Here is a 10357-nt window from a genome sequence, read left to right on the forward strand (position 1 = left end):
CGAATCTCGCTTATGTTAAATAACGATCTCAGTAGGTGGCAGGCAATCGGGGACCACGCCAAGTGGTACAAGAGCTATCTTTTTTTACTATTTAAATACGTCATTTAAATAATCTAGGTCACCCAGAAAATCATATCTACTTAGAACCATATCTAGATCACCCAGAAAATCACCCGTTACGAGAGGCCGTGACCAGGATGATTCGTCAGGATGCCCTAAAGATCTACAGGGATAAAAAAGCAAAATTCAAGAAGACTTGGTTCACTGACAGGGGTGGGTCACAGAGGCTGGCAGAACTGGAGGGTCAACCTCCGTATGGGATGCCTCCACAGGTGTGGAGTTATCTACTGGGTTACTGGACCAGCGAGCCCCGGATGATTGCTGCCCAAAGAAACACGACAAACAGGCAGCAACAAAATAATTTTGTCAGTAGCCACGGTCAGCAGTCATACGCTCAGCGTGAATGACGTTACGCTGTAAGTTATACGTAATTATTTATATCCACGTATGTAAACATATATCTATACAGACATACAAATACAAATATATAACTTTGATTAATGTATATACAGGAAGATAATGACGGGCGACGTGAGGAGCCGCCCGAGTTTTATTTGCGGGCCCACACGAGACGAGATGGGATGGTGCATGACGCAGTTAGGCCCATTTATGTAAGATTTTGCACAAATCCGGAAAAAAGATATTTTTTTGGTTTATTTATATTAAGTATAAATAAATTTTATTCGTTAATAACTTAATTTTCATGTGATACAGGATCGGCTTCTTGAAACCCACCAAAGACTTTCCCAAGTGCCCAATACCCCGCCCACGCAGATATATGTGGACGCTTTAGGGACCCGATCGGGACATACTCGTGTGGTTGGGCGTGTGGTTAGGGGAACACGTGGACTGAATGTCCCCCTCCGAGATGATATAGAGCAACCCTTCCCAGCCCAGCAGTCACCGTCCTTTAACGTCAATGATATGTTCGCCCAGGGTAGCCCTTAGAGCCAACCATCATTCCAAGAAGGGCCTAGCACGTCATCATCCCATGCTGGGCCTAGCACGTCACGGGCCCCCACACAGCGTTTGGGTAGTGATTGTGATAGTGATAGTGATGATGAAACTGATTAGTTTTCTGAGTTTTTTACTGTTTTTATTCATCGTTTAACTAAAATGTGATTTCCTTTTAGAATCTTGATTTGCGTGATATAATCATTTGTATTTTTTATGTTTTAATACATTTGATGATAAAAAAATAATTGGAATCAACTTTAGAAAAGTATTATAAAATCAATGTATGTACAACAGAAAAGTATGAAAATTATTGATTGAAACTTGTTTTGGAACAACAACTTAAATACATAAAAAATATATACAATAAAAAAAGTATACATACAAACAACCTATATAAAACATTGAACGAATTTAATCATTTATTACAATAGGAGGGCCTGGTGGTAGTCTTGGCATGTTTGCGCACAACCAATTTTGATACGCATCTTCTTGATTTGCGTACGTTAATGCTAGTCGACGTGCAAGATCGGTTGCGTGAAATTCCCATTCCGGATTCTTGTATGCCATTGGGTAGTCGCTTGCTAATTTCACTGCAACAAAATGGGTTTCGTCGTTTATCATAGCAACACTTATCGGTTGTTTGAATAACAGCTGATCTAAGCCGTGATGCATCGGAAATACTGTGCGGGGGTCACGTAGGCTAACGCAGTTGACTATTATACCCAGCTTATTGGCCAGGAGGATATGGAACCACACTTTACTCATCCAATGATCTCTGGGCCGGCTTCTTCCATAATAAGAGGTTCGCAGCGCCGGCAACATTCGGTTGCCCTCTGTTTGCCCAAACATTTGCATGTACCCATCAAGGTCAGATTCAAACTCCGCGAGCATCTGCGTACGAACCCACTCTGCACCCATCTCCTCATCTAGCCCCAAAGCTACAGCGGTAGCTCGAAATCCACAGTTACCGTCTCCTTTGACATTTTGTGCGCCTACAACGTATGGCCTTAAGTATGATGGTATCTCACCTAGTACCCAATCATAATTTTTGAAAAGACTGGCGTTATACGGTTCCGCAACATACCCAACCCAACTGGCCGATGACTGTGCCTCTGACTCCAAATCTGAAACCTGCGCCTGCCTTGATTCATATATGGGTGCATTTCTAGATTTTGTAGGTGGTGGCCCGAAGATGTCATCTACTAAGTTGGAATATGGTTGGTCATAGTTGAGCCAATGGTCTTGGGACGTATCGCCGAATCCATATAATTTTTGTGTCACATATGGTGTATCCCCGACCCCGTAGGATTGGGACGGGTCCCCAAAAGTATATATATCATCAAGACCTAGATACGGGTGCAGGTTTCCGAAAATGTCAGGATTATCTTTGACCCATTCTGATTCAGGGTGGGATTGATCGTCGAACAATCCTCGGTTCTCGGGATAACGACAGGACTGGGACGACTCGTACGTACTGTGTCTGGCGGGCTGCGCAGGTGGGGGTTTGTTCAAATCTGGCACCTTGTATTCCCTCGGTCAACTGGACTTGGATTTTCGTAGCCCAGGTGGGTTGGTGTTGAGATCCGGCACCTGGACCATTAGTAAGAATCAGTTTCCTTAACTGAGGTAGTTATATGTACTGTATTTATTGAATAAGACAAATATTTAATTAGATGTATTATGTATACCTTTGGCGGCTTTTGTTTTGAGCCGACTGGTCTTCCGCGTGTGGTCTTTTGAACAAGAGGGTCATTCACTTGTGTCTTACCAGGCTTAAACATGTCTTTAATTTTTGACAACCAATGTTTCTTTTGGGCCTTGGGTTGTTGTTCCAAGAAATTCGTAAGACCATCAACGACTTTATGGACATCGTCTTCTTCGTCTTCGTCTTGTACGCATGTCCACGGTGTTAAGTCAAGCTTTTTCCAAAACGAGTCTATGAGATGAGGCTGTATACGAGTCCCTGCATTTTTTTGATATAAATAATTGTACGAAATTATGTGCTTTTGATGAAAAAATACAAGTAATAAATCGTACTAACCGCGCTGCATGTACTCGGCAATCTTGCAGGCACATGGTAGCCCGCAACTGGACTGAACCTTGCACCCACATTTGTTAACATGTCTTTTAAGGACTTTGTCTAAGCGTACAATTTCATCAGCCATGATGTCCAAAGCTTTAAGTGAAACCTTTCCCAACAGGTCCTTCATACAGTTGTAATTATGTTTCCCCTTCCGGGTCCCGTTGCTATACCCCAGTTGGCCCCTTATTTCTGCATCTTGACTGATCAGGACAGAATCAACACATTGGAGGATTCTAGTAAATGTGTATTTCCCCCTCAATTCTTCCTTCAGTAAATGGTGCTCGGCCTCCACTCTGTTTGTGGTGTGGTTTTGGTAGTTGAGGTGTTCATCGACCCAACAGGACACAAACTGCTCTCGGTATGGGGACAACCAATTATCGGTCAAGTACTTGTAGACGCCTGGAAAACCCGCAAGTTTTTCCTTTAACTCCTTCTCATTTGAATTAAACTCGTCAAAAGTCCGAGACTGATAGACTTTTTTCCACCATACGTTAAGCCTGTCAATGTTAACATCTTTCTTAATCCGCAATGCCGGTTCGCAGTGCTTGATTATGTTTTGCCATATATGGTACCTACACAGCAGTTGTTTCGCTTCCGGCATAACAACCTTCAAAGCTCTCATCAGGGCCAGCTCCTTGTCAGTAAGAATGACACGAACGGCAAAGCTATCAGCAAGGGTGGACCGAAGACATCGTAAAACCCATTGATAATTTGCCTCCCGCTCGTTTACGATAAAAGCATACGCTAAACTGAAGGTCTTCCCCGTTGAAGTCACGCCAACGATCTCAACTAGCGGCATGTTGTAGATGTTAGTTTTGTACGTGGAGTCTATTTCAATAACCCAGGGAAATGCGCGCCATAGGGTCATTGATGTTGGATGAATGAAAAACAGGTTCTCCAAGCGTCCATTTTTGTTATTTGTGGTGAACTGGTAAAAGTACATTTTCTCTTGCAACAGTGAAAACATAACCTGCGTTTAGTGACCAAGATATAGTAATTAAGTCAATTCCAACAACGTAGTACAATAGAATATTTAATGTTTTTACCTGCATTGGAGTACGCCCTGCTTGGCCCGACCTTCTTCTCGCTTTTAGGAAGTTGGTAATGTCTCCTTTCCGAGTCAAGTTTCCTGGAAATTCAAGTTTGAGGTTTACCAGGATCTGATATGGGTACAAACCGCGATCCGATTGGGTCCCCACAAATTCCTTTTCTTCATCCGTCATCCGTCTGGCGTATGCATTCCCTTGCAGATTAGTAGTTGGATCATGATTGTGTCTCCAATCCTTGACAGTTAACCTCCAACCACCATCACGCCCAGAGCGGCCTATTAAAGTGAAAGGACAACCTATCTTACTTGACCGTTTAGGTGGGCCAATTAACCTTGCATCGCGCGCTCCACCGTGGTGACATATAAGTGTCACTTTATTGACCACCTCTTTTGAGTTTTTGTTCGTCCGCCTTATAACTAGAACATAACCCAAATCCATTGCTGTTCTTTGAGCCCACTCCGTTAATTCTTCAAAGGAACCGAACACCTCATCAGTTTCAAAGTCCCCAGCTTCGCATTCATATTCGCCGTCTGCATCAGGTTGCTCAAACACATTATCCGGCATTTCAATACGTACGTTTTCTGGGTCTGCCCAAATATCCTCCAAACTATCCATCTGAAACAATTCAAGTAAACATCAACCTCATTAATTATTAATGATGTCCATACTATATATATATATGTATATATATTTACACATACGTATAATATCTATATCTATATTCATAATACACATATATATATATATATAAACAATAAGCTTGAAAAGGAAAAGATACACAAAACCAGCAACTACAAATATGTAATGAAAACGATGATTCCTATATATGTATATATATATATTTACACATACGTATAATATCTATATCTATATTCATAATACATATATATATATATAAACAATAAGATTGAAAAGGAAAAGATACACAATACCGGCAACTACAAATATGTAATGAAAACGATGATTCCTATGTACCCAAATTTTTTTTCGAAATAGACAAAGATTCAGTATGAAAACCACGACTTAATGGTATTCTGTATCTTATTACATGAATATTGGTTTTCAAGTGTACGATAGATAATTAGACATTCCATATATATATATAGTCTAAAAGTATCGCATCGATAATTCCTATGCGCTACATCTGTTGATCTTATTGAAACAAATGTTGATCTTATTGAAACAAATGTTGATCTTATTGAAACAAATACAAAGAACTATTCCCGATATGTGAATTCCCGATATACACATACTGAACAGCGTTGCAGACCCGCCTGACGTGGCAGTGCCACGTCAGCACCATTTGTGGCGACGTCGCCGCAAATGGTGCTGACGTGGCACTGCCACGTCAGGCGGGTCTGCAACGCTGTTCAGTCTGTCGGGGGTCCTACTATTAGCGGCGACGTCGCCGCTAATACACTGGTGGGGTTGACCGTTGACCTGGTGGTGTTACCCAATGCCGACAAAATTTGTTATATAATATAGTATATAGATATAGATTTAGATACTTAACCTTGTATAAATCACAATTCATTTGTCACAACTGTAGTTATCCTCTACTTGTACCGACCCAAATATAATGTGTGGCCTAGAACAATTTCTATGGCATCACGTGTCACTCATTCACCCATATTGGCACACCGCCCTAACTATACGGAGGACAATTTAGAGGTTGTGTAGATGAACTTTTCTTTTTAGTGAATCTTACCCTGAAATTAAAACCCTAGATATTCAACATTCAAAATCAAAATAATTCAAATGTCAGAATATATACCTATAGAAATTCAGGGAGAAATATTGAAAAGGCTTCCTGTGAAGCCATTGGTTCAATTCCGATCAGTCTCAAAATCATGGAAGTCTTTAATCGACAGCCCCGATTTCATTGTTTCGTATGGTGTTCGGCACCCCCATCCCGAACGTTTTATTTTAAGGTACGCAGATCCTGTCTATAGGTTAGATTATCCAGAAGAGTGTAAATATATAAGTTTGGTAGATAATGATGATCATAGTTTAGTCCAACAAGATCTTATTCCCACAGTACCTGGCCTCATTAACGCACTTGGACCCGAGTCAAATGTAGTTGGTAGCTCTAAAGGTTTGTTGTGCCTTTTTAAGGTTTATCCCGAATACCCGAATGGTCATCCGTCTAAGCGTCGTGGTATAGATATGGTATATCTTTGGAATCCTTCCATTAGGAAATCCATTTGTATTCAGGTGCCTTATATCTCGAATGAAAACTTTGGTAATAATAGGCTTGATGGTGTTATTGGTTTCGGGGTTTGTCCCGCCTCTTTGGATCCTACTGTTCTCAAGATTAAATATAATTATAGTGAGCAGAACATAAAAGATATGCCTGGTATTAACGTTCCTTGGAAAGTCGGAGTTTTTACTTTGAGCACTGGGAGTTGGAGTATTCTGTCTACCAATCTGCCCTGTGAATCTATTAGACTTAGAGGGTCTCAGGTTGTTATCGATAGGTTTATATATTGGGTTGCTTATGATTTGCTTGATGCTGAAGATGGTCGTTTTCTGATCATGTCATTTGATTTGACTACCAAAGAGTTCAAAGCGATAAATCTCACGGATAGTTTAACAATCCGGCTTAGTAGTATCCAGTCTATATCTAAGCTACATGATTCTCTTGTTTTGCTTGAATACCAAACAGAGTTTGTATCACTTTGTTGTTGGTGTGTATGGATGATGGAGGAGCAAGGTGATAGTAGATTGTTTACAAAGCTATACAGCATTAACCTACCAAATGCCACAATACACCAAATACTAGGATTTAGGAAGATAGGTGAACTAATATTGGAGACGCGAGAAGAATTTGAACAACATGCCGATATTCAAATTTACAAACAGAACTATGAATACACCGATAATCTTGGAATTGATGGAGAACCGTATATGTTCTTTATGTGTTCCTATATGGAAACGCTACTTTTGCTTGATCAGTCGACTGGTTATATATATTCCAATAATATGTAAACGCTCACACATGGATGATCGCGTTAAAAGTTGCGGGTCCATATACGAACTGATCTACTACTTCATCAGGGAGGGGCCGGCTTGTTTTAAGGTTGGATAAGTTACTTTGGTTTTGTTTAAGAAATGTCGATATTTGCATCATTTGTAAGACTTGCTTATAACTTATTGCTTTATAAATGCTTGAAATCTATAATAATTTCATATGCTTCAGATTCGGCATGACATCCAAAATGATAGATTGGAGTGTTTTGTTATTTTCTTTCACAAACCATAGTTTCAAAATGAATAATTTGTGTTATATGCAGAAATATTGTCACTATACAGTAAGGAAATAACGAGTTTTAGTAGGTTAATCTCATATTCTACCCGACTAAGGAAACAGACAATGTTAGTTTCTTTGTATATGTTCATAGCTGTCTGATTTGATGAGGTTTTGTATGGTTGGTTTACATGCAATGAAAATGTTTGAACAAAATATTAATCAATGATGGACCACTGCCTCTTTTTTCTTCTTTTTAAATGGCTGCAGATTTGTTCAAGTAATCAATGATGGACCACTGCCTCTTTTTTCTTCTTTTTAAATGGCTGCAGATTTGTTCAAGTAATAGAAATTCAGATGGACAACATATAGATTGATGCTTGTGTTTGAATTGAGATTAAATCTTATAATTTTCATAATATATTACACATATATGTTGATGGAATCAGAGTCAAGTAGACGTAGTTGGTATCTTGAAGTGAGTAGAGGTATGTCTTGTACACTTGGATCTTAGAGGCATCAGTGATAGACCTATGATTAGTTTATCTAGCAGGTACCAATATATCACACATTAGTGCTCTCTGATAGGGCTGGTATTGATAGAGAAACTTATTGTAACACCTTTGTGTACGTCTATTTTGATAATTCAGCCATTAAGTCTGCAGATGTGATGTTGACTATATTTCTGCGAACATTGTTTAATACTGCACGATATAAATAGGGAGTATATTTTTCGGGCTAAGTAACAATAACATTTCTAATTTGGGATAAAGAATGTCTTAATTTTTTTTTTTCTAGTGTATATTAAAGAATGAATTATAAAAAATAAATAATACAAACTTAGCAGATAAAATTTGAAGACACAAGGATATGTCATTGTTTCCCCAAAGCCAAGCTCCACTGGAGAGGTTCTAGCAATTCAGGTTGTATGCTCACCAATGCTGATGCTAGTCAAATAGGCTGAAACAACTAATGGGTGAAACCAATAGACATGGTTACAGATGCTGAACATGTTCACATGTTATGTAACCCACCCAATTTGTCTTATAAGGATTGTTGATGGCTTTACGCCCCAACTGTTCACTTTTCATTGACAGTCACATGGGTTGAAAGTAGTAATGGGTCAACCCGATAGACACGGTTCGAGCTACTCAACATTTTCATATGTTAAGCAACTCACCCATTCTGTCCTTAAAAAGTTTGAACTTTGATGGCTTTAGAGTTTATAACAACTGCTTAGTGCTTACATTTCATGAAAATAACAGTAATGAGCATCTTGGAGCATGCAGCACTGAAGATTATGGTTTCACCTTTAGTAACGGTGCCCTTTAAGTGGAAGTTGCAGAATTAAAGATAAGAGCATTTCTTGATGAGAAGGTGCATTTTGTTCCAATTACCCATTTAGCTATGGAGGGGTCCCTTCATGCTATGTAGCATTTGTTATAGACAAAGTTATAAAAGTCACATCTCAAGTGGATTGAACCGGTTGAAGTCCCCCAAGGTATATTTTAAAGCATAAAACCTCCTAAGTCGTTTATTCAACTTATTAAGTTCTTAATGATGTATAAGTTCTTATTCAACATAGGATTTCACACACTAATTGAAAGGAAGGTTAGATCTAGGGAGAAAGCAGGTCAAACTACACTGAAAATTTTACCTATGCCAGTTACTCAATCCTACCTGGTTGGATCGTTTTGCCACTTCTCTAATTTGTTATACAGAATCGTCAGCCGCTGACGTATCCTATATTCGTTAACGTATCCTATATTGGTAGGTAGCCCTGGTAATAATTCTAGGCATTTATCACATACTAGTGTTGTAAATGTAGCTTTGAGTATTTCTAAATTTTACGTACACCCATTATATGAAAAAGTTTTAATCAATGAATAAGGTTTGTCATGATACACCTAAACGCTTAACTTAAGAGACAAATAATATTGTATTACCGCATTAAACTACCTTCCCTAATTTCACTCACCAATTTTCATGTCTTCTTTTACCTCTCAATTGCATGCTGTGATTTCTTACGCCTTTTGTTGGGTTAATTTACATGTGAAATTATGAACCTGAATGTGAATTATTTCATTCTATTGTGAGAGGAGTTACTATTTTCACAAGCTCATTTGGACTTATATATCAAACTCCTATTGATTGGAAAATGCTGAAATGATGTTGTTCCTGTGCCAAATCCCTTCAGATGACTTGCCATCCCTTTAAATACTCAATTTCTGTATGTTATGATAAGTTTAGCCCTCCAGACATTGTCAAATACTGCCAGTACAAAGCGATTACTAGTTCTTTCCTTTAAATTATTGTAGCACCATTCGGGAGCGACGGCAGAAGCTGCATATCATGTATAAAGTTAACTAGCAAGACCATGAGAAAACTCGATGATTTTTTGATGGACTTTATGCCTTTATGGTCTGTGTGTCGTGATTCTTCATTAAAGACGAGTGTCTAATGTGTGTGTATGCGTCATGTATAGACTTTGTTAGAAAGGAAACGAAAATGTGAAATGATGAAAACAACCTTAACGGGAAAAGCAAACAGATCGATCTTCTGTTACCGTTTTAAATTATTTAATGAAGTCTAGTCATGTTTTCACTCACGCATACTAACATTAGATAAAAGGATTAATATCTCAAAATATATATAACTTTACATAAATTGTCATATATAGTATGTATCGAACTTTATTCTTTGTGCATTGTATGTTTGAACATTCAAATCATGTGCATTGTATGTATCTGACAAATAAAAAATTTACAAGTGATAACTTATATAGTTGTCACATATGTCTGCATACATACAGTGCATTTGAAAAATCATCATACAGAATTAGGGGTGTTCGTGGTCCGGTTTGGTCCGATTTTGACTAAATCTCAAACCAAACCAGGATTCGCGGTTTCAACTTATTTCAAACCAAACCGGACCAGGTGTGTTATCAAACCGGACCAAACC

The 10357-nt window shown here is 38.7% G+C and overlaps 1 protein-coding gene across 3 annotated transcripts; it reads left to right on the forward strand.

The window, feature by feature from the left end:
• The first annotated feature begins 5751 nt into the window (after nucleotides 1-5751).
• LOC122603730 (putative F-box protein At3g16590) lies at nucleotides 5752-9997 on the forward strand. 3 transcript variants are annotated; one of them, XM_043776515.1, is made up of 4 exons: nucleotides 5752-7228; nucleotides 8662-8897; nucleotides 8982-9147; nucleotides 9715-9997. In XM_043776515.1, the coding sequence occupies exon 1, from the start codon at nucleotides 5908-5910 to the stop codon at nucleotides 7135-7137; it is 1230 nt and encodes a 409-aa protein (XP_043632450.1). In that variant the 5' UTR covers nucleotides 5752-5907; the 3' UTR covers nucleotides 7138-7228; nucleotides 8662-8897; nucleotides 8982-9147; nucleotides 9715-9997. The 3 variants fall into 3 exon arrangements, with proteins under 3 accessions (XP_043632450.1, XP_043632452.1, XP_043632451.1); XM_043776517.1 differs by lacking the exon at nucleotides 8982-9147; XM_043776516.1 differs by lacking the exon at nucleotides 9715-9997 and having other exon boundaries at nucleotides 8686-8897; nucleotides 8982-9276.
• The last annotated feature ends 360 nt before the right edge of the window (nucleotides 9998-10357 follow it).

The sequence above is a fragment of the Erigeron canadensis genome, chromosome 6 (genome assembly GCF_010389155.1).
Source record: "Erigeron canadensis isolate Cc75 chromosome 6, C_canadensis_v1, whole genome shotgun sequence".
NCBI lineage: Eukaryota > Viridiplantae > Streptophyta > Magnoliopsida > Asterales > Asteraceae > Erigeron > Erigeron canadensis.

Excerpts from the sequence above, each read along its gene's own strand:
- LOC122603730 (XM_043776515.1), top strand. The coding sequence starts at position 5,908 with ATGTCAGAATATATACCTATAGAAATTCAGGGAGAAATATTGAAAAGG.